This window comes from Hypanus sabinus, chromosome 4 (assembly GCF_030144855.1).
Source record: "Hypanus sabinus isolate sHypSab1 chromosome 4, sHypSab1.hap1, whole genome shotgun sequence".
NCBI lineage: Eukaryota > Metazoa > Chordata > Chondrichthyes > Myliobatiformes > Dasyatidae > Hypanus > Hypanus sabinus.
Window position 1 is genome coordinate 57,835,552 of NC_082709.1, and position 24,827 is coordinate 57,860,378.

Here is a 24,827-nt window from a genome sequence, read left to right on the forward strand (position 1 = left end):
TCAGTCTTTTGAGTGTGTAATGAGCAGAATTAATAAGGGAAACAACAGTTGTGTGTTTGGGTTTTCTAAAGATCTTAGATGCGGTGCAACAAGAGGTTATCGAACAAAACTAAACTGGTGGGAATTATCGATAATACACCGGCGAGGAATGAAAATCAGTTAATGGACAGAAAACAAAGAGCAGGAAGAACCGAGATTTTCTCGGGTTGGGGCAGTACGACTGGTGGCGTTCATCAGGAACCAGTGCTGGGGTTCTGCTGCATTTGAGTACCAGTGCCCTTGGCAGTAACTATCCATCAACTAAAGCCGCTCAGATACAGATGACTGGGTCAGCGCTGTGTGGTTTGCAGGATCTGACTTTACGCAGCTGCTCCAACCACAGTTCAGTGGTTGCGAACTGCTTTCATCGTCCTACCTCGTCCTCTTTCCCTGCAACTGACAGCACCATACGCTCATTCACCATTCCTGGCCCAGGTCGGCGACCTTCAGTCTGCCACCAACGACTACACGATTCCCGTGTCCCCTTCACCGAGCCGGTCCCAGGCTCCGGCCGTACCACAGGCCGTCACCGGAAGACCATCCCGGTCCGACTGACAAAATGTTTCCCTCACTTCCGTGTCGCTGCCAATAGAAGTCTGACACCAAGACCAGGACGAGGACACCTTAAGTCCAGGCTGTCTGCTGCCTGCATGAAGAGTGGCTCGTGCATTGGATGCAGCAGCAGCGCATCAACCTGCATAACAGTTTGTGGGTTCCCGGAACCAATCGGATTCTGTCATGTACTCGGGGGGGTGAAAGTACTGTCGGACCCTTGTGCGCGAGCGTACGGGAACCGAGAACGCGCGTGGCGCTACAACGAAGCGCGTGCATGTGCTGCAATCTGATTGGCTGCCTGGCGAGAGGGCGCGTCTCCCTTGCCCCGCCCCTCAGGATCGTACCCGCTCTGCACGTTAACCGTCCTGAGAAATGTCCTGCTCCTGTAACTGCGCTTCTTTCCTTTCCAGCATAATCTGGCGTTTGGCCTTCAGGGTATCCCCGTTCATCGAAAGCTACCGAATGGCAAAAGGCCTAGAGTGGACGTGTAGAGGAGGTTTCCAAAGTGAGAGAGTCTAGGACCAGAAGGCACAGGCTCAGAATTGAAGGGCATCCCTTTGGAACCAGGAGGGATTTCTTTAGCCAAAGGGTGGTAAATCTGTGGACTTCGTCGCCACGGACGGCTGTGGAGGCCAAGTCATTAGGTATATTTGACAGAGGTTGAAGGTTCTTGATTAATAAGGACGACAAAATGTCACTGGGAAACGGTAGGAGAATGGGTTTGAGAGGGGACTAAAACAGTCGTGATCAAATGGTATATCTGACTCGATGAGCCAAATTGCCTAATGCTCTTCCTATGTCCTATACTCTTATGATCATTGAGTATAATTAATTAAGTATAGGTTTCCCATCTGCCTGGTGTGGGATGTAGACAGTGGTTAAGATAACTTCGGTGAACTCCTGTGGCAGGTAATATTGGCGGCACTTCACTGTTAAATATTCCAAGTCAAGCGAGCAGGAACTCATTAGGACTGTCATGACTGAGCATCAAGAATGTCACTATGGTCTGTTGGGTGAATTGAGAAGCCCTTGGATTGTATGGTGCAGCCAGTTGAAGCAGGTGTAAGCCATGTTTCAGCAGTGTCTTCCTTTATTCCAAGTGCAATTTCCGCTCTTGATGGAATTCTCAAGCTCATCTATATTTCCTGCTCTGTAGGTCCCTTTCGCTCCCTCTCCTGTCAGTTAGAATAGATAGGCTTCCTTTTGACATTCTTCACATCATCATATCACCTCCCATCGTGTCCAACACCTTTACTAAAGTTTCACCACTGGCCATCTCTTCTCCTCCCTCACCTTTCAACATTCCAAAGGGACTATCACAACTCCCTGGTTTACTTTTCCATCTCAACAGCATCTCCCCATCATGTGGCACTTCCTTGTGTAACTGAGAATGTTACAAGGAGTGACCTGAGCTTCTGGTTGCCACTTTAATTCTCTATCTTGCTCCCAAGCTGACCTTTTTGTGTTTGATCTCCCACACTATTCAAATAAAGCTCAATACCAGACTTAGGAAAAAAACAGCTCAACCTCTGTATTGGTACATTTCAGTTCTTGCACATGCTTAAATTATCAGTTTCGGATGACCTGCCTTTCCTGTTTGTGTCAGAACTAGCCTACTCTGATGCAAGCCCATCCACCTAGCAATGTCGACTCACAGATGATGCCTGAATCGCAAGGTATTTCCAATATTCTCTTTGTTTCATATTTTCAGTAACATCTGTAGGCAGCGTGTGTTTTTCCTCTCTCTAATTGACCTTACTCTATTAGAAAGACAGCATTGCAACCATTATACCATCGGGACAACCTTAACCTTCACCCTATCACAGAAATTCTCTTTGCTTTTTCAATCCCTTCTCTTACTTCTCACTTCTCTGCCTCTGATGTGTACTAAATATCTGTGCAAACCAACTGGCTGGAGTATTTACACATATATTCAACCTCTCATTTATGCTGCCTGAGGTTCCCATCTGCCTCAAAAAGCCATCTACTGTACTGGTGCCAAAAAGAGCACAGTAACCTGCTTCATTAACTACTGTTTGATAGGACTTACATCATCATTAATGAAGTGCTTTGAGAGATTGGCTATGGCATGAATCAATTCCTACCTCAAAGATTACCTAGATGCACTTCAGTATGCCAACTGCCATGACATCTCAACAGCAGATGCAGTTTCTCTGGCTCTTCACTCTGCTCTGGACCTTATGGACAACAGAAATTTGTACATCACACTGCTGTTTATTGACTGCAGCTCGGCATTCAACATCCAAACTAATCACCAGACTTCAAACCTGAGTCTCTGTCCCTCCTTCTGCAACTGAATATGAAACTTTCTCATAGCAGACCTTAAACAGGGAGGATTGGTAACAATAGTTCCATGATGGTCATTAATACAGGTGCATATTAAGGCTGCATGCTTAAACACCTTCTCTATTCTCTGTACACACCAAGCCAAGTACAGCTCCAATGCACATACGTTCGAATGCTGTTCATAGACTTCAGTTCAGCATTCAACACAATCATTCCTCAGAAACTGATTGGAAAGCTGAGCCTTCTGGGCCTGAACACCTCCCTGTGCAACTGGATCCTAGGCTTCCTGACTGGGAGACCTCAGTCAGTCTGGATTGGAAGCAGCATCTCCAACACCATCACACTGAGTACAGGGTCCCCCCAGGGTTGTGTGTTCAGTCCACTGCTGTTCACTCTGCTGACCCATGACTGTGCTGCAACACACAACTCAAACTACATCATCAGGTTCGCCAATGACACGACCGTGGTGGGTCTCATCAGCAAGAATGACAGGTCAGCATACAGAGAGGAGGCACAGCGGCTAACGGACTGGTGCAGAGCCAACAACCTGTCTCTGAACGTGAACAAAAGAGATGGTTGTTGACTTCAGGAGGACACGGAGCAACCACTCTCCACAGAACATCAACGGCTCCTTGGTAGAGATCGTTAAGAGCACCAAATTTCTTGGTGTTCACCTGGCAGAGTATCTCACCTGATCCCTCAACACCAGCTCCATAGCAAAGAAAACCCAGCAGTGTCTTTACTTTCTGCAAAGGCTGAGGGAAGTCCATCTCCCACCTCCCCATCCTCATCACATTCTACAGGGGTTGTATTGAGAGCATCCTGAGCAGCTGCATAACTGCCTGGTTCGGAAATTGCACCACCTCGGATCGCAAGACCCTGCAGTGGATAGTGAGGTCAGCTGAGATCATTGGGGTCTCTCTTCCCACCATTACAGACATTTACACCACACACTACATCCACAAAGCAAACAGCATTATGAAGGACGCCACACACCCCTCATACAAACTCTTCTCCCTTCTGCCATCTGGGAGAAGGCACCGAAGCATTCGGGCTCTCACGACCAGACTATGCAAGTTTCTTCCCCTAAGCCATCAGACTCCTCAGTACCCAGAGACTGGACTGACACCAACTTACTGCCCTCTACTGTGCCTATTGTCTTGTTTTGTGCACTTTTCAGTTAATCTCAAAACACTGACAAACTACTACAGATGTACTGTTGACAGTATCCTGACTGGTTGCATCATGGCAAATTGAATACGCAGGGATGGAAAGAGATGCAGAAAGTAGTGGACTCTGTCCAATGTATCACAGGTAGATTCCTCCCCACCAAAACCATTATCTACAGGAGGCACTGGCTCAAGGAAGCTACATTGATCATCAAAGATTCTCACTATCCAGGCTATGCCACCTTCTCACAACTACCATCGGGCAGAAGGCACAGAAACCTGAAGTCTCACACTGCCAGATTCAAGAACAGTTAATTCCTTTTAATCATTTGGTTCTTGAACTCAATTTCTAGAGTTCCGCAATGCTCTAACCACTTTGATAACTTTATACTAAAAAGAAATTTTATTCCAATTGTGTTTTCATGTAAAAATGTGTATTTTTCATTTTTAATTTGTTTTTCTTGTGAATACTGCTTATTTGATATTGCTGCAACTATTTTTCAGTGCACCTGTGCACTTGTGCAGATGACAATAAACTCAACATTGACTTTGACCTTGAAAAGCCATTGACAAGAAAGTGTTGCTGCTTTTTTTTCTCCACAGATACTGTGCATTATCCATGTTTAAATTATCCAGGTTTTTTTTTGTGTGTGTGTCTGTCTGTCTGTCTCTCAGCACCATTGTATAAAGGACAATAAATCACAGAAAGTGTAGACCGTCAATTCCCCAGATATGTAGTATGTATTATTAGGGAATTCATACTTTGCGGCTAAAAGCATAACTGCATAGTTGGATATCCAATTAAGGAGAATGGAATAGGTGGTTATGCTGAGGAGATAAATGAAGTAGTCAATGTAAAACATAAACATTGGCATAGACACCGAATAGTCTGCTCAATGCTGCAAACTAACTACACATGATGGAAATATTACAGCTATTGCCATTGGATCAAAAAGGCTACAGATAAATTTAATTAAGGATTGAGAATTATGGAGTTTATTTAGAATGAACAAGCTATCCATCTGAATGGAAAGTTGGGATTAGAGACAAGGATTGTCAATTTAAAATATTCTCATTGAGTGTAAAAATAATGTAGATAAAATTTACTTGGAGTATTTCAATGTTTTGCAGATTTAAAAGGATATGGGAACGTAAACATTGAAGAAGAGCATCCAGAGTAATGGGGAGAGGACAGATCAACATTATTTTTACCTATTTTCAGTAATTTAACAATGAAGATGCCATGATTAAACTCCTGCTCTATAATCCATTTGCTTCCATGGTGCAAAGGGTGATGACAGGTATACAGTCCTCAGTCTGGAGAAAATGTGCTATGCCACAAATATCCCATCTTACTAATGATGCTGGATAGTATAAACATCAGCTGCTGAGTGCACCAGCCTATGAGGTTTGAGCCTGGAATATATTACAAAAATATAATTACTCACTTCCTATAACCAGACACAGGAAATATGAGTCAGTTAGCTGTCTCATAAATGATTGAGCATTGACTGGTACTGTCACTTCAGAAACAGAACATCAATAATTTAACTGCAGAAGTCAGTTAAGAAGCAGAGTATCATCTATAATATGAATGATTTCACAAGATGCCGAGAGAGACTATGATTCAATTACCCATGTGATTATAATCAAGACCTCAACTCCGAATAAGTCCTCATTAGACTGATACTCTTCTATTAGCTTTACTGATGGTTAGAGAAATTAACTTTAATATCTGATTGACTGACATTGAATTATTGGTTCATGAATACACAGCTCACAAATCTTCCTTGCTCAATAATAACAACTATATCTGTATGTTCGCAGTGAAGACGAACTTGTTAGCCCATTAATAATCAAGTGGAAATTGTTGCCTTGGTTGCAATGCTCCATTGTAATCTGCCATTGTTTAGTTCAAGTGCTGAGTGAACCGTAACAAGTGGGTGTTGTTAAAACTGCTGCATTGCACAATAGAGGAGAAACGTTAGATTGACATGGTCAACCTTGTCAAAGGCAGTGGACTGATCCTAGATGGGCGGGGGGTTCACAGAAGATGCTGCTTGGGACTTTTTAGGGCCAATTGCTCCCTCAGGTGCAGAAACACAATTGAGTAGTTTCAAACATTGAAGGATGGGTACTGAATACAATCACCTTGCAGAGTTAAGGAAGATTGTAGATAGAGCATTGGAATTGAGTTTTGGTATTCAAAGTTCAAAGTAAATTTATTATCAACGTAGATGCAGTGTATGTCACTTTATACTACCCTGAGATTAATTTTCTTGTGGGCATTCACACCAACTAGAAAGAAATACAATAGAAATGAGAAAAAGTATACAAGACAAACAAACAATGTCCAAAAGACAAAAAAATTGAGCAAATACAAAATGTGATAACTAATGAACAATAAATATCAAGATGATGATTTATAGAATCCTTGAAAGTGAGTCCATAGATTGCGGAACCAGTTCAGTATTGGGGTTAGTGAAGTTAAATGAAGGCATCTCCTGATACAAGAGCCTGATGATTGAGAGGTAATAACCGTTCCTGAATATGGTGGGGTGAGACCTGAGATTCCTGTACCTCCTTCCTGATGGCTGGAGTGAGTATGGCCTGGTTGGTGGGTACCCTGATGATGGATGCTGCTTTCCTGTTCACTGTACTGTACATCTATACGATCTAAATGCCTGTGAGGTGGTGATGAATTTGTTTCTTGAACCATTGCAGTACTACCAATGAAAGTACTTCTGCAGTGTTGTTGAACAGTTTCAGGATTCAGGCTCAGAGGTAATGCAAAAACAGGACTGTAACTACAAGTCAGAATGGTGTGTGATTTGGAGGGGAGCTTCCAAGTGGAGAATATTTTATATCTGTTGCTTTTCAGGCAGGATAGGGTGCAGGTTTGGGATGTACCATTGAAGTGACCCAACCAAATACTTTGCAACAGTGCAGCAACGGTGGAGTTTACCCTTTACAATGGTGAATGCAATGCTGATTAAGCAGGCTGTTTTGTCCTGTTCTTCATCTTGCAGAGTGTTTGAGCTACAGCAAATGAGTCTGGTAGAAAGTATTTCATCACTGTCTTCAGGTGCATTGATGGTGGAAAGGTTTTACCACATTTCTGTTCTCCCTTTCTCTGGCAACTGTTCCTTGCTGCAGTTTCCCTTCCTTTAGTTGTCTTTGTCACAACTGTTAAATGTTGAATAACCATCTGACACTCCAGATCACTTCTCAGTTTCAAATTTCCTTTTCCTATTTTCACCAACTTGCAGGAAGCCCATCTCCTGAGAAGACACTTTTCAGGAACCATCAGCTGAGTATGACAGTCTTTCCCCTGCTGAATCCTTCATACAGATACCCTGCTGCACCATTCAGGTTCTGTATCACACCACGCAGTTCATTTTTAAAAAACCTCAAATCAATTTTCTTTTCTTGTGTACTTTTTCAAACTGCAGTTTAAACCTACAGACTTCCAGTTCCTCATTTCCTACAGGCATCTCTCTGAGCTTTTCGGGTGAGGCAGATGTGAATGGGACTGAGGAGACTGCCTCAGCCACACAGAACATATTTTCACAGCTGCACTAACATAACCTGCACATAATTGCATTCTGCACAATGTGACTTTGTTCTGAACCTGTAATTTGATGAGCTGTTAGTGATATTTATAGTTAACTGGATTAAGAACAAACTATGTGACAGCCCTTCTGATGACATACTGCCCTCAAGTGGAAGTATAGTTTATTTCTTTTTTGAGAACTTCTAGTATTGTAAAATGGCATCAAGCATTTCTCTTGCGTTGACAACTGAAAATGAACACAAAACCACATTTTTTTTTTAAAAATTCAGGATTGCAAGAGACTGTAAAGGGTTACAGACTCAGCCAGCTCCATCAAACACACAACCCTCTCTACTATCAAAGACAATTTCATAAGCAGCATCCATCATTAAGGATCCTCACCATCTGGGACATGTCCCCTTCTTGTTACTACCATCAGGGAGAAGGTACACAAACCTGAAGACCCACATTCAATGATGTAAGAACAGCCTCTTCCCCTCTGAATCATGGGTTGTTTAGAAATCTGATTGCAAATAACAATACATTATTATTCCTTTTTATTTGCAATACTTATTTTTGTTATAGATTGTCTCTGCACCATACTGCTGCCACAAAACTACAAATTTCATATAATAAGTCAGTCATAATAAATTTTAAATGTTTCTGAAGTTAAGAGAAAAAATCAAACTGCTGGATAAACTGGACCAGTCAGGCAGCATCTGTAGTGGCAAAGGGATAGTTGATATTTTGGTTGAGACCTTTCTTCAGGCACTAATTTTTTTTTAAAAAAGGAACTGCTGGAAAAGTTCCTCAGTCTTTCCAGGTAGTTGCAAGTGCTTCAGTCGTCTTTACTTAAAGGCTGAATTACTACACAAGACCACAAAACATAGGAGCAGAATTAAGCCATTTGACCGATCAAGTCTATTCCACCATTCAATCATGGCTGATTTATTAGTACTCTCAACTCCATTGTCCTGTCTTCTTCCCATAACCTTTGACACCCTTACTAATCAAGAAACTATCAATCTCTGCTTTAAATATACCCAACGACTTGGCTTCCACAGCCAGTTGTGGCAAAATGTTCCACAGATTCATCACCATCTGGCTAAGGAAATTCCTCATCTCTGTTCTAAACAGACATCCTTATATTCTGAGGCTGTGGCCTCTGGTCCTAGTGAGAACGTGAAGAGGGTAAGGGGTAATGTGCCGCCCACTTATCCGTTGACTCTCCTGTTAGTAAAGGCAATGCCAGGGCAGACCTGGCAGCCAAGTGAGCCTCCCCCTCTGAAACAATAACTGAGGATTCGACCCCACGCCTTCTGCCTGCCAGGCAGCCGGTTGATAGCCCAGGCATATCCGACATCGCGCGATTACAGGGGGGCGCCCCTGCAGCAGAAATTGATGTTTGCAAGAAACATGGTTGTATTATTAATAACGCAACGGGCTTCTGGCAGACTTGTATTCCTGATACTCTCCTGGTCGACCGCCTCCACTCTGACACTCACCTCGGCAAGGAGGGAATGTGTATGTCGTTATTAAAAACATGGTGGTCCCCCAGGTTGAATGAGGCAGCGGAGAGACGAGCAAGGGGTTGCTTAATTTGCCATAAAGTAAACCCGGGTAAATCTATTAGATGTGATAAAGGGTGCACCCCAACCCCAGCAGGACCATTTGACACATTACAAATGGACTTCATTGAGTTACCTAAGGTGAATTGTTACAAGTACTGTTTAGTTATAATTGACGTCTTTAGTAAATGGATTGAAGCCTTCCCCACAACGAACAAGGCTTCCACGGTAGTGCGAATACTGCTGAAAGAAGTTATTCCTCGTTTTGGTATCCCACAAAGACTCTCATCTGATAATGGTCTGCACTTCATTGGGAAAGTAAACAAAGAACTCAGCGAAATACTAAAGATTGAACAACAATTCCACTGTGCCCACCTCAAACTCAAACCGGTACCGGGCTAACTGCTGCTGAAATAGTTTACGGGCGCCCAAATAGAACCCCATGGGACAGTGACCAAAACCCCCCGCCAATACAAGTAGATCTACAAATGATGGGTGAGGAATTGCAGTGTTACCTCAAGCATTTAACTTTGTCTCTTAAGTTTCTACATACTCAGGTGAAGGAAGCCTCAAGACCTGTTCCTGCAGGGCTCTGTGCTTTCGTAAAGGACAAATGCATAATGGGGCTAGATGATGCTACCGCCAATATCACACGGTACATGAGCAATATAGATGAACAGTTAGGATCCATTAAGGAAGGAACAGGCTGGGCAGGATTGGGGACTAAGCGCGTGGAAGGACTGGTTGATCAACGGGGCTAACTATGTGTTGATGACCATTATAGGGATTTTTGTCCGTATTTCCATTGTCAGATGTGTTCTGAACCGCATGATAGCCTCGTTAGGGGGACCTGCTGCCGCTAAGTCGCTGATGGTAGTACGAGCAACCGTCGAGGCCACCGAACTCCTCGAACCTGCACCAGAGGATTTTCACGATATTGATGAGTGATCATTTCATGATCACAGGAGGGAATGTGAAGAGGGTAAAGGGTACGTGTAGAGGGGGTTGGCGAGGGGTAAGTGTAGCAAAATATGTAGACAGGACCAGGGAGAGGATACGTCATTGGGGAAGTGTATGAGGACAGAGAAGAGGTAGCTAAAATAAGATGCCAGACAGCATGTGGCAACCACAAAGAGGAAGCTTGCGACCACAAGACAATGTGTTCAGCAAAGTATTTTGAGCTATATACCTATTTCGAGTGTTTTGCTTGTGTCCATACCCATTCCAAGTATTACGCTTGCGTCTATGCTTATTCGAGTATTTCGCGTGCTTAGCTATGCAATAGCCAATCAATGGATGAGTTCGAATCGGTAACCATATTTGCGAATGTGGTACCCTGCTTTTGGGTGTAAGTATGACCTTTGTAAATCGACAAATTGGGAGTTGGCTACCTTACGCCCGAAGTGCGTGGGGCTGCGAACTCTTCTGAATAAAAACCATTTCAGAGGTAATTTTGTGTCTCTGGTGTTTTTCCTCAACTGAGCAGGTTAATAATTTCAGGTTAACACTAGACTCCTCCATTTAGGAAATATCCTCTTCATGCCCACTCTAGGCCTTTCAATATTTGGTAGGTTTCAATGAGATCCCCCCCTTCATTCTTCTAAACTCCAGCAATTACAGGCTCAGAGCCATCAAATATTCCTCAAACATTAACTTTTCATTCCTGGGATAATTCTCCTGAACTTCCTCTGGACCCTCTCCAATGCCAGCATATCCCTTCTTAGATAATGTGTCCAAACTGTTCACAATACTCCACATGCACTCCGACCTATGCCTGATAAACCCTCAGCTGCATCTGTTCAAGTGCAGAACATTCTCTTTCTGGTACTTTGTGCTTCCTCTGTGATGTCCAGCTGAAGGTTTACTAACTAGAGGCACACAAAGATACAGCATGGAAACATATACTGATCACACATTCCCATTAATCCAATTTTTAAAAAAAATTCTTCCCATATCCTCAAACTCTCAAGAATATATCATTCAACCATGAAATAGGGGCAATTTACAAAAACTAATGGAATGCACATTTTTACAGCATGGGAGGTAACTGGAGCACTCGGGAAACATCACAGGAAAATGTGAAACCTTCACAGAATCACCCGAGCCCATACTCAAAAGTTGTAAAGGATTCATGGACATTGAGAGCAAGGTAATAGTTCTGACAGTATAATCATGCCAGGCTGATTGTGTAATGTTCCTTCCTCACAATGTGAGCATGTTTTAGATGTTCCAGGCGGTCTTCACAAAGCTGACAAGGTTAAGTATGCCTACCCATCTTCCAAACCAACACTGACATTAAAGCCATGTGGCTTGTTCATTTTATTCTTGCTTTAGTGTTGTTTGATTCAACTGAGTGACATTTTAGAGGCTATCACTTTACTGGGGGTTTGGAGTCATATGGGAGGCACTCTAGGCACAGTGGATTTCCTCTACTGAAGGATACAAACAAACCAGACTGATTTTTATGTAATATTATTGTTCATATTCACCAATCAGAATACCAGGTATCTAATTCCAGATTATCTTAATTGAATTTAACTTTCCAGCTGAACCTGAAGACAATATAGGTTAAAAAAAAAAACCCTGAAATATAACAGGTGAATGGAACAAGCAGAATACAGGATTTCAGACAGAGGATAACTGGAATAGTTAAACTCTGGAACTGTCCACAAGAGGCTGCTAAGGTCCAGGCAGAGAGATGGAAAAAGGACATAATGTGCCGGGAGTTGACAGAAGCAAATTATAAAAAAAGGTTCTGATTGTGTACCAGATATATAGTTTGAAATCTTTAATATATATATTTTTTAAAAACAAAATTCTAAATGTAGCTGTACTGTCAACAGGAAGGTGAACTGAAGAACAGGAGACTGCAGGAAGTTCCTCACGCAACAGACACCCATAAAACTATCCACAGAAAACACTTCCTGAGAAAGAAAGTCTTGGATTGCTCTAACCACAAATTCCCACTTCATCCACTCCATGAACAAGGAGGCGCCTTGCACTTCAGGAACTTGCAAGCTGTTAATTAGTCACATAGGCAATAAATGGATGACTAACGCACCCAACAGATGCAAGACAAAAGTCACTCTCATATGACCCTTCACAGCAAATAGGAACTGCTGAACCAATTTGAGTGACGGACATCCATTGTTTTCCTGTAACTCTATATCCTGTGGAGTATCTCTCTTCAATCTATGATTTCTTAACTTCCATTTCAAGGTAGTCACTCAGTGTTGCAAAGTCAACAGGGATGTCAAGATATTCAACGCCATCAGCACCCTGAAAGATAAATAAGATGATAGTTGATCAAGCACATTCCAGGACAGCAAAGCTCATGGTAAACTAAAACTCCTCTGTAAATCATAAGCAAGAAACACAGTGCTGGAAGAACTCAGGTCAGGCATCATCCATGGAAGGAATAAACAATCAATGTTTCAAGCCTGAGATGAAACATCTCAGCTGAAATGTCAACTACTTATTCCTCTCCATAGATGCTGCCTGACCGCTGAGTTCCTCAAACATTTTGTGTTCGTTGTTCTGGATTTCTAACATCTGCAGTATTTTGTGTTTCTGTGAATCATAATCCTTTGAAGTTTGCTAATGAACTGGGTGGATTCTGGTACTTTTCAGTCAGAACAACAGTTGGAGTTATAATTAGCCACAGTATCTTTGTATTGGCAGGAGGTGGTGCGTGGGTGCAAGGTGGATCTGGCCCAGATACATTGTCACCATAAGATGATAAGCAGAACTTTAAGAGAACAGGGTGGGGTGTGGAGTTAAGGCTGGATCTGGCTCAGGCTCAGATTGGCGCCTTAAATTGATAAGCAGACCTGTAACAGACAATAGGCTATCTTTAAGGCACAGATGGTTCAGGTAGAGTTAAGGTACACTCACAAGGGACAGAGCTCCCTCAATAATAAGAGGTAAAGAGGAAGATACAAGAGAATAAAGACAGCTGCATAATGGGGTAAGTGCAATAAGAACCAGACTATTATGAATGAACTGGAAGGATAGTGAGAAATGAGAGATGCAAGTAGAACAATTAAGATTAGCTACCAACATAAAAGGGTATATGAATATGTTCTATGGGCATTTAAACTGGTAGTGTATGGAAGAGTTGGGCCTAATGAGGGCACAAGTAGGAAGATGCAGGACATTAAGAAACAAAATGAACAGTTTGTATCCGTCAAAACAAGGAAAGAGGATGCCTCCAGAATATTGGTGAAAGGGAAGATAAATTAATACTATATATATTAAAAATTGATAGCATGGTGATATCAATGATCAGGCGATGTGTTTTAACTGCACGTGGGAGCTAGTGGACCTCATTGTAGTTCCCGATGAGCAAGTGTTGGTTACTTGAGGAACTCAGACTCAAAGTTCATGACCTGGAATCTGAGCTTTACACACTGTGATGCACTATGGTGGTGGGGGGGGGGGGGGGGGGGGGAAAGAAGAGAATTATTTCAGGAGGCAGTCAGACCAATTAGATTAACTATTTCAAATTCAGTCCATTGCCAGGGACAAGTGGGTGTGACTGCAAGTGTGACAGGTAAAGGGTAATGCTGGAAGAGATTCAACTCCCGAGCTTGCCACTCCCTGTGAGGATGACAGGAAGGATGAGCAACAGAACTGTGACACCCTAGTTTAAGGAGCCATTCAACTGGGGGAAGAGAAAAAGTTATAATTGGGGATGGTATGGTCTGCAGAATAGACATCCTGTCACAAGGATTGTGAATCCTGAAAGCTGTTATCAGCCTAGTCCTAAACCTAGTCTCATCTCATCCGTAGAGGAATTTGGAATGAGAGGGGAAAAAGTTCAGTTGTCGTCATCCATATAGGAAAGAATGATGTAGAAAGAATGAGGGAAGAGGCTCTACTGAGGGAATTGGAGCGTCTAAGGGCAAATTAAAACACAGAACCAAAAAGGTATAATCTTTGGATTGTTACCATGTACAAATTGGCAGTGTTAATAAGATCAGAGTTAAATGTGTTGCTCCAAAATTGGTATGGGAGAAGTGGATTTGAATTTGTGACACATTGACACCAGTATTGGAGGTGGGAGCTAGTCTGAAGGGACAGGCTCCACCTGACATGCTGGGACCAGGGTCATGCTGAATTGCATCACTAGAGCTGTGGATAGGGCTTTAAATTAATAGTAGGGGGTGGGTTCAATGACTTGGAAAAGTATGGGTAAAATAAAAGGAGAGTTTAGTGAATATTTAGAAAAGTATAAGAATTTAACTTCAGGCAACATGGAGACAATATTGAAAGGGACAGTGGTGAATATAGGACAGAATTTTATATTTGATTGCACACAATACGGGTAATAAGGTTGATGTTGTAGCGCAGTTAGAAACTGGCAGGTATGACGTGGGCATCACAGAGTTGTGGTTAAAAGATCACAGCTTGGAGCTTAACAACCAAGGATAAAAATCATATCGAAAGGATAGGCAGGAGGGCAGACAGGATGGAGTGGCTCTGTGATTATAAATTAAATTAAATCCTTAGAAAAAAGTGACACAAGATCATAAGATGTAGAATACTTGTGGATATAGTTGAGAAACCACAAGGGTAAAAAGCCCCTTATGAGAGCTATATACAGGCCTCCAGATAGTAGCAAGGATGTGGAGTACAAATAACTAGAGATAGAAAAGGCATGTAAAAAGAGCAATGTTGTAATGATCATGGGAGATTTCAATATACAGATAGATTGAGAAAATCAGGTTGATGCTGAATCGTAAGAGAAGGAATTTGTAGAATGCCTAAGAGATGGCTTTTTAAAGCTGCATGTGGTCAAGCACATTAGAGAAAAGGTGATTCTGGATTGGGCATTGTGTAACCTGAACAAGGTCAGATTAGGGAGCTTGAGTAAATGGGTGCATAACAGCTTGGTATGGCAACTGCTCTGCATGTGACCAAGGACACTGCAGAGAGATGTGACCACAACCCTGCACATCACAGGAACCAGCCTATCTTCTATGAACTCCAGTTATACTTCTCATGCCTTAGTTCAGCAGCCAGTACAATCAAAGATCCCACCCACCCCAGACATTTTTCTCCCTCTCCCATCACAGAAGATTAAAAAAAGGCTGAAAACTTGCACTAACAGACTCAAAGACAGCTTCCACCCCACTGTTGTCAGACTCTTGAACAAACTTCTTGTACAATAAACTGGACTCTTGGCCTCACAATCCACCTCTTTATGATCTTGCATTTTATAATTTACTAGCACTGCACTTTATCAGTAGCTTTTACACTTTATTTTGCATTGCGATTGCCTTACCTTATTCTAGCTCAATGTACTGTGTAATGATTTGACCTGTATAAACAGTATGCAAGACCAGCTTTTCACTGTATTTTGGTACATGTGGCAATAATAAACCAATACAGTAAAGATATGTGAAACGAGTTCCTGGGATGAAGACTATAAAGGCAAAGGGGCTGGGACTATTTTCTTCCCAAGGACAGGCCGAGGAAATATCTGACAGATGTCTACAAAATAATGAGGAGCCTCGCCAATCTGGACAATGGAGGAGGAGAGTCGGACTCTTCCTATTGCTGAAGGGGCTGTCAGCTGGCGCTTCTAAGATGAAGGGGAAGAGAATTAACAGATGCTTGAAAAACTTATTTTTACATAGTGTGATCAGAATTTGGAGTTCACTGCCTGTAGACATGATGGAGCTAGGTTCCTCTGTAGCCTTCAGGGAGGGATTTGGGTGAACATATGATTAATAAAAATTTGCAAGGCTGCAGAAAAGGGGTCGAGAGTGTGTGACAAGCGAGTTGCTCTAGTAGAGATGCAATGGACTGAAAGATCTCGTTTACTGTAGCCCTCCCACATGATTTAAAAGTAGAATTAAGGCATTCAGCCCGTTAAGTCTACCCCATCATTCCATTATGACATTCTCCTGCCTTCTCCCCATAACCTTTGATGCCCTAACAATTCAAAATCTATTAACTCCTGGTTTAAATATGCCCAATCCATAGCCATCTGTGGCAATGAATTCCATGGAGAAGATCAGTCCCAATCATGACCATGCTCCTTCTTATTTAAAAAAGGTTAAATACAAATAACACAACTCTGTCTCAGTGTGGGAGGGGGTGGCAGTGATAGAAACAATCCGAGTCAGAGCTCACATTAAAGATTCTGCATGTGGGGTGAGAGTGAAGGGTTAGTGAACACATACTAGTTAAAATTATGAGTAGATCTGGTAGATACAGCATTTGTACAGAGGAACCGCTCCTCACCTTTTTACTCCTGATCAGTTTATGATCTCTGAATTCAGTAAGCTGTGCTCGCAAAGTGAGGTTGCTGTTCACTAAGAAGGCCTCACGACAGCGATGATAGAAATCCTGAAAGGACAAACCTGCGGGAAAGGTGGAGAGTTACAGTGTTCTTCCTCCCACATGCACAAACAGCCCCTTGATTGAATGCCAAACCAATCATTGTACTGAAACAATGGCCCACTTGATGAGTAGAGGACACCGGTCACAGCCAACACAAATAGTCCCAGAGTGAGAACACACAATTCAGAGATAAACAGCACAAAAACAGCTATTCTGCGTGATTCACTCAAGCTGACCAAAATATATCCATCTAATCTCATTTGCCTGCAATTGGCCCATATCCCTCCTTTCAATCCAGGTACCTGTCCAAACCTTTTAAACAAGGTTCCGCACGGAAGGTTAGTTAGGAAGGTTCAATCTTTAGGTGTTAACATTGAAGTAGTAAAATGGATTCAACAGTGGGTGGATGGGAGATGCCAGAGAGTAGTGATGGATAACTGTTTGTCAGGTTGGAGGCTGGTGACTAGTGGTGTGCCTCAGGGATCTGTATTGGGTCCAGTGTTGTTTGTCATATACATTAATGATCTGGATGATGGGGTGGTAAATTGGATTAGTAAGTATGCAGATGATACTAAAATAGGTGGCATTGTGGATAATGAAGTAGGTTTTCAAAGCTTGCAGAGAGATTTAGGCCAGTTAGAAGAGTGAGCTGAAAGATGACAGATGGAGTTTAATGCTGATTAAGTGTGAGGTGCTACATTTTGGTAGGAATAATCCAAATAGGACATACACGGTAAATGGTAGGGCATTGAAGAATGCAATTGAACAATGTGATCTAGGAATAATGGTGCATAGTTCCTTGAAGGTGGAATCTCATGTGGATAGGGTGGTGAAGAAAGCTTTCGGTATGCTGGCCTTTATAAATCAAAGCACTGAGTATAGGAATTTGGATGTAATGTTAAAATTGTACAAGGCATTGGTAAGGCCAAATTTGGAGTATTGTGTACAGTTCTGGTCACCAAATTATAGGAAAGATGTCAACAAAATAGAGTACAGAGAAGATTTACTAGTATGTTACCTGGGTTTCAGCACCTAAGTTACAGGGAAAGGTTGAACAAGTTAGGGCTTTATTCGTTTGGAGCGTAGAAGGTTGAGGGGGGACTTGATAGAGGTATTTAAAATTATGAGGGGGATAGATAGAGTTGACGTTGATAGGCTTTTTCCATTGAGAGTAGGGGAGATTCAAACAAGAGGACATGAGTTGAGTTAGGGGGCAAAAGTTTAGGGGCAACACGAGGGGGAATTTCCTTACTCAGACAGTAGTAGCTGCGTGGAACGAGCTTCCAGTAGAAGTAGTAGAGGCAGGTTCGATATTGTCATTTGAAGTAAAATTGGATAGGTATATGGACAGGAAAGGAATGGAGGGTTATGGGCTGAGTGCAGGTCGGTGGGACTAGGTGAGAGTAAACGTTCAGCATGGACTACAAGGGCCAAGACGGCCGGTTTCTGTGCTGTAATTGTTATATGGTTATAAACACTGAATTGTATCTGCCTCCAACACCTTGTTCCATATACCCACCACCTTCTGTGTGGGACAAGTTTGCCCCTCAGAAACCCTCTAAATCTTTCCCCTTACCTTAAACGTGGCTCGCTAGCTTTGGACTCCCCTGCCCAGGGAAAATAACCAACTATCTACCCTATGACCCTCATTATTTTAAAACCCTCTATATTTATAAAGTTCTGCACTATCATGGCGTTACTTTATGTGGTAATTGTTTTGGATAGCCATCATTTGAGACACATTTGATATATTCGAGATTTTTACCTCATCACAGAACTTTAAGGAGAGTCTGGTTTCTCCCCATCCTACCACTCCACACACTTCCCCTTTGCTCTTACCTGGGTAAGATGAGTTATCCTTGTTCTCCAACTGGAACCGAGCCAAAAGTTTAAATATTCCCCTGCATCAGAGAGACAGAGACAACATCAGTCCAACATCCAGCCCTGAACAACTTGCTCAAGTACAAAAATAACATTTCTAAATTTCATGCTGAGTTTCTCCCCACACATAATAACATAACATACACTTACCCTGACCATGAAATTACTTTTCTAACATTAAAAGAGTTCCAGTACCCAAAGAAGAGGGCTCATTCTTTAAACACCAGGTATCCTGGGCCCCTGCAACCCCACAGAATACCAAAAGTCGTGGCAATTACCTGGCATTGGGAGTGAGGCTGCGCAATACATGAATCAATGAGCTCAAAGCCAAGACTCCCGACTGTTGAACCAGTAGCGAGTTTTCAAACGAAGTCTCCTCTGTGTAGGGCTTAAAGGTCGTTACTTCATACCACAGCCAGTTAAAGAGACAGCTCTGCGTCTGATCCCACACTGTCAAATACAAACCACATCACTGTCAGTCAAGTACAAAAAGAATAAAAGAGCATTTCCACAAACCCTTGGGTGGGCAGCCAGAGAGATAGCTGGGGGAGGGGGCAAGCAGCCAGAGGGAGAGACAGGTTAATGGGCAGCCAGGCAGGGAGAAAGTTAACAGGTAGCCAGTTGATATAGGGGTGGGGGCGGGAAGCCAAGGAGAGAGGGGTGGGCGACCAGACCCCATGTCTCATCAGTATGCATAAAGACAGACCCCCCCCCCCCCAAAAAGGAAGCCTTACCCACTTCCATGCAAGAATGAGAGATGGGAGAGCAGCCCCTATACCTGTCAGATCAGAACTTGCCCCCAAAAGGACCACAATTCAAAGAGGATCTTCAGGGGATCTCACAAAAATTTAAACAGCAGAAGACATTAGCTCTGGAACAAAAGTGAATAAGGTTAGAAACACTTACTTAGAGGAGAATTCAGGTGATCAATGGAGGCGAGGAGGTGGACACCAGGGATAGCTGCAAGTTGGCTTAATATCTGCTGGTTCCGTTCCCCACGTAACATCTGCCCATCAATATTATGGATTAGAAGATAAAGATCCAATGAGGGATCTGAGCAAAAGAAACATCAGCAGATTGCAGTACTCAAACACAGACAAAACCACCACAATGAATGCCTCCCTCCACAATACATTTGCCATCACCACCCCCCCCCCCAAGAGTACTTCCGTGGGTCATCAGCCCCTTCCTAACACACCTACTCCTCCTGTCTCATCTCACTCTTTCCCTACCAGTGATAGAGCTGTGACAAACAGTGAATCTCACCCTCATTAAACGCCCTGGTAATGAATCTCAATTGGTCCATGGGGTTTCGGAAGCTTCCCTCAGATTGCAAAACCTCTTCTGTGATAGAGTTCAGAATCTGTAATACAATTACTCAGTTATATAGAAGTGTTTCCCCAACTTCAACACTCTCACAGTGAAAACTCATAGTGCGTAAGCAAGGAAGGCAGCGTCACTTGTTCAGAGCTTGTCACCAGGACAAAGTCAGGCAGAAGAGGATATCATACCTACTAGAGAAATACTCTGAATACAACAGTGTATTGGAGATGTAAAACATTATTGGAAATACTCACAGATTTAAGAGTGATACTTGGAAAGAATCCATTCACCACCAAGTGGACAGAGCCCTCCAGCATCTGAGAGCGGAACTCTTCCAGCAATTCCCTCTTGGAGCCAAGTCCATACAATAGAATGCTGAACCCCAGTCTTGAGAAAGGAAATGGTAGGAAGTCATCAAAATCAGGTTTAATATCACAGGCATATGTAATGAAATGTGTTGTTTTGCAACAGTAGTACATTGCAATACATAGTAATAAAAACTATAAATTACTATTAAAAAGTATATATTAAAAAATAAATTAAATAAGCAATGCAAGAGGATTTTTGGGGGGGGGGGGGGGAATACCAATGAAGTGTCTGAGGTGAAGGCGTCCTGGATGCTGGGGAGGCCAGTGCCCATGATGGAGCTAGCCAACTTTACTACTTTCAGCAGCTTTTTCTGATCCTTTGCAATGGACCATACATACCAGAAACTGATGCAACCAGCTCGAGCAGTCTCCACGTATATTCTAGAAATTTTCTAAGTGCCTTTGACGACATACTTATTTTCCTCCTGGGTTGCATAGGTTATTACGAACCAGTGACATGTTCAAATGAATCACATAGTAACAGTGGACAGATGAAATTAGGAAGTACTTTGCTTCAGTCTTCACTGTGGAGGACACTAAATATATGTCAGAGGTCCATGAGTGTCAGAGAGCAGGAGTGAGTGGCATTGCTATTACAAAGGAAAAAGTGCTGGGCAAACTCAAAGGTCTTAAGGTGGATAAGTCACCTGGGCCAGATGGACTACATTCGAGAGTCCCGAGAGAGGTTGCTGAAGGGATAACGGTCATTGCACTGGTCATGATCTTTGAAGAATCCGGAGGACTAGAAAATTGCAAATGTCATCACACTCTTTAAGAAGGGAAGACGACAAAAGAGAGGAAAATATAGGCCAGTTAGCCTAACCTCAGTAGTTGGTAAAGTGTTGGAGTCCATTATTAAGGATCAGGTTTCAGGTACTTGGAGGCTAATGATAAAAGTCCAAGTCAGCCTAGTTTATATAAAGGGAAATCTTGCCTGACTAATTTGTTGGAATTCTTAGAAGTAATAAGCAGAGCAGACAAAGGAGAAGCAGTGGATGTCATTTACTTAGATTTTCAGAAGGCATTTGATAAGGTGCCTCACATGACAGGCAGGAGGCAATGAGTGGAAATAAAGGGGGCTTTTTCTTGTCGGCTGCCAGTGACTAGTAGTGTTCCTCAAGAGTCAGTATTAGGACCCCTAATTTTCAAATTGTTAATAATTTAGATAGTGGACTTGATGGCTTTGTGGCAAAGTTTGCAGATGATACAAAGATAGGTGGAGGGGTAGGTAGTGCTTAGGAAGCAACGAGATTGCAGCAGGACTTAGGCAAATTGGAAAAATGAGCAAAACAAAATGGCAGATGGAATACAGTGTTGGGGAATGATAATGCATTTTGCTAAAAGGAACAATAGTGCAGATTATTATTTAAATGGGAAGAAAATTCAAACTAAGTTTAAACTAAGTAGTGGGGGGAGGGGATGAACTGGAAATATAAGGATGGAGTTAAAGGGAAAGTGAAAATAAGAAAAGTTTAAAAGGACAACAGAATCAATGGAGTAGAAAGCTCAAGAGATCATACAGTATGGCCAAGTGAAACAGGAATTGATATGAAAGGAGAGGGGAGTACCGAATTAAAAGTATTATATATGAATGCACGAAGTATAAGGAATAAAGTAGATGAGCTTGAGGCTCAGCTGGAAATTGGCAAGTACGAATTTGTCAGAATAACTGAGACATGGCTTCAAGTGGACAGAGCCTGGGAAACGAATATTCAAGGATATGCATCTTATTGAAAGGACAGACTGACTGGCAGGGGGGTGGGGTGGCTCTGTTGGTGAGGAATGATATTCAGTCCCTTGTGAGGGGGGGGGGACATAGAATCTGGGGATGTAGAGTCAGTATGGATAGAACTGAGAAATTCTAAGGGTAGAAAGACCCTAATGGGAGTTATCTACAGGCCCCCAACCAGCAGCCTGGATGTAGGGTGCAATTTGAATGAAGAGTTAAAATTGGCATGTCGCAAAGATAATGATACAGTTGTCATGGGGGATTTCAACATGCAGGTAGACTGGGAGAATCAGAATGGTACTGGACCCCAAGAAAGGGAGTTTGTGGAGTGCCTCCGAGATGGATTTTTAGAACAGCTTGTACTGGAGCCTACGAGGGAGAAGGCAATTCTAGATTTAATGTTGTGCAATGAACTGGATTTGATCAGGGACCTCAAGGTAAAGGAACCATTAGGAGGTAGTGACCACAATATGATATGTTTTAACCTACGATTTGAGAAGGAGAAGGGAAAATCGGATCTATCAGTATTACAGTTGAACAAAGGGAACTATGGAGCTATGAGGGAGGAGCTGGCCAAAGTTCAATGGAACAATACCCTACCAGGGAAAACAGTGGAACAAAAATGGCAGGTATTTCTGGGAATAATGCAGAAGGTGCAGGATCGGTTCATTCCAAAGAGGAAGAAAGATCCTAAGGGGAGTAAGGGGCGGCCGTGGCTGACGGGGGTAGTAAAGGGCAGTATAAAAATAAAAGAGAAGTATAATATAGCAAAGGTGAGCGGGAAACCGGAGGACTGGGAAGCTTTTAAAGAACAACAGAAGATAACAAAAAAGGCAATATGCCAAGAAAAAATTAGGTACAAAGGTAAACTAGCCAAGAATATAAAGGAAGATAGTAAAAGCTTCTTCAGGTATGTGAATAGCAAAAAAAAGTTAAGACCAAAATTGGGCCATTGAAGACAGAAACTGGTGAATTTATTATGGGGAACAAGGAAATGGCAGATGAGTTGAACAGGTAATTTGGATCTGTCTTCACTAGGGAAGACACAAACAATCTCCCAGATGTAATAGTGGCCAAAGGAACTAGGGTAAAGGATGAACTGAAGGAAATTTATATTAGGCAAGAAACGGTGTTGGATAGACTGTTGACTCTGAAGACTGATAAGTCCCCGGGACCTGATGGTCTGCATTCCAGGGTACTTAAAGAGGTGGCTCTAGAAATCGTGGACACATTTGGTAATCATTTTCCAATGTTCTATAGATTCAGGAACAGTTCCTGCTGATTGGAGGATGGCTAATGTTGTCCCACTTTTCAAGAAAGGAGGGAGAGAGAAAACAGGGAATTATAGACCGGTTATGCTGACATCAGTGGTGGGAAGGATGCTGGAGTCAAATATAAAAGAGGAAATTACAACACATTTGAATAGCAGTAGAAGGATCAGTCTGAGACAGCATGGATTTATGAAGGGAAAATCATGCTTGACTAATCTTCTGGAGTTTTTTGAGGATGTAACTATGAAAATGGACAAGGGAGAACCAGTGGATGTAGTGTACCTGGACTTCCAGAAAATGTTTGATAAAGTCCAACATAGGAGATTAGTGGGCAAAATTAGGGCACATGGTATTGGGGGAAGAGTACTGACATGGATTGAAAATTGGCTGGCTGACAGGAAACAAAGAGTAGCGATTAATGGGTCCCTTTCGGAATGGCAGGCTGTGACCAGTGGGGTACCGCAAGGTTCGGTGCTGGGACCGCAGCTGTTTACAATATACGTTAATGATTTAGATGAAGGGATTAGAAGTAACATTAGCAAATTTGCTGATAACACAAAGCTGGGTGGCAGTGTGAAATGTCAGGAAGATGTTATGAGAATGTAGGATGACTTGGACAGTTTCGGTAAGTGGGTAAATGTATGGCAGATGCAGTTTAATGTGGATAAATGTGAGGTTATGTGGCAAGAACAGGAAGGCAGATTACTATCTAAATGGAGTCAAGTTAGGAAAAGGGAAAGTACAACGAGATCTAGGTGTTCTTGTACATCAGTCAATGAAAGCAAGCATGCAGGTACAGCAGGCAGTGAAGAAAGCTAATGGCATTCTGGCTTTTATAACAAGAGGAATTGAGTATAGGAGTAAAGAGGTCCTTCTGCAGCTGTACAGGGCCCTGGAGAGACCACACCTGGAGTATTGTGTGCAGTTTTGGTCTTCAAATTTGAGGAAGGACATCCTTGCTATTGAGGGAGTGCAGCGTAGGTTCACAAGGTTAATTCCCAGAATGGCGGGACTGTCATATGTTAAAAGATTGGAGCGACTGGGCTTGTATACACTGGAATTTAGAAGGATGACAGGGGATCTGATTGAAACATATAAGATTATTAAGGGATTGGACACACTGGAGGCAGGAAGCATGTTCCCGCTGATGGGTGAGTCCAGAACTAGAGGCAAGAGGTAGGCCATTTAGAACAGAGATGCAGAAAAACTTTTTCACCCCGAGAGTGTTGGATATGTGGAATGCTCTGCCCCAGAAGGCAGTGGAGGCCAAGTCTCTGGATGAATTCAAGAGAGAGTTAGATAGAGCTCTTATAGATAGCGGGGTCAAGGGATATGGGGAGAGGGCAGGAACGGGGTACTGACTGTGTATGATCAGCCATGATCACAGTGAATGGCGGTGCTGGCTAGAAGGGCCGAATGGCCTACTCCTGCACTTACTGTCTATTGCCAAACATCAGAGATGCAAAAGGACTTAGGAGTCCTCATGCAAGATCCCGAGAAAGTTAATTCACAAGTTGAGTCTGTGGTAAAGAAAGCAAATGCAATGTTGGCATTTATTTCAAGAGGGATATAATATAAAAACAAGGAGATAAGCTAAAGCTTTATAAGACACTAGTCAGGCCACACTTGGAGTATCGTCATCTATTTTGAGTTACATATCTCAGAAAGGATGTATTGTCATCGGAGAGAATCCAGAGGAGGTTCACAAGGATGA

The 24,827-nt window shown here is 42.6% G+C and overlaps 2 protein-coding genes across 5 annotated transcripts in view; both read right to left on the reverse strand.

Annotated features, from left to right (window-relative positions):
- Positions 1-731, reverse strand: part of ube2f (ubiquitin-conjugating enzyme E2F (putative)) — a 180,663-nt gene extending 179,932 nt beyond the window's left edge. Inside the window, exon 1 of one of the 3 annotated variants that reach the window (XM_059967148.1) lies at positions 416-731. The gene's annotated coding sequence lies outside the window, so the exon portion shown is untranslated. The remainder of the gene's footprint in view (positions 1-415) is intronic. The other 2 variants (XM_059967147.1, XM_059967146.1) reach the window with 2 other exon arrangements.
- Positions 732-11,964: 11,233 nt separating this feature from the next.
- The window catches only part of orc2 (origin recognition complex, subunit 2), a 32,535-nt gene continuing 19,672 nt past the window's right edge, over positions 11,965-24,827 (reverse strand). For both annotated transcript variants that reach the window (XM_059967151.1, XM_059967150.1), the window contains exons 10-16: positions 20,000-20,132; positions 19,689-19,785; positions 19,329-19,475; positions 18,701-18,872; positions 18,381-18,442; positions 16,443-16,561; positions 11,965-12,470 (exon numbers count right to left, since the gene is read on the reverse strand). In XM_059967151.1, the coding sequence (XP_059823134.1) occupies positions 12,384-12,470; positions 16,443-16,561; positions 18,381-18,442; positions 18,701-18,872; positions 19,329-19,475; positions 19,689-19,785; positions 20,000-20,132 (817 nt within the window). In that variant the 3' untranslated portion in view covers positions 11,965-12,383. The remainder of the gene's footprint in view (positions 12,471-16,442; positions 16,562-18,380; positions 18,443-18,700; positions 18,873-19,328; positions 19,476-19,688; positions 19,786-19,999; positions 20,133-24,827) is intronic.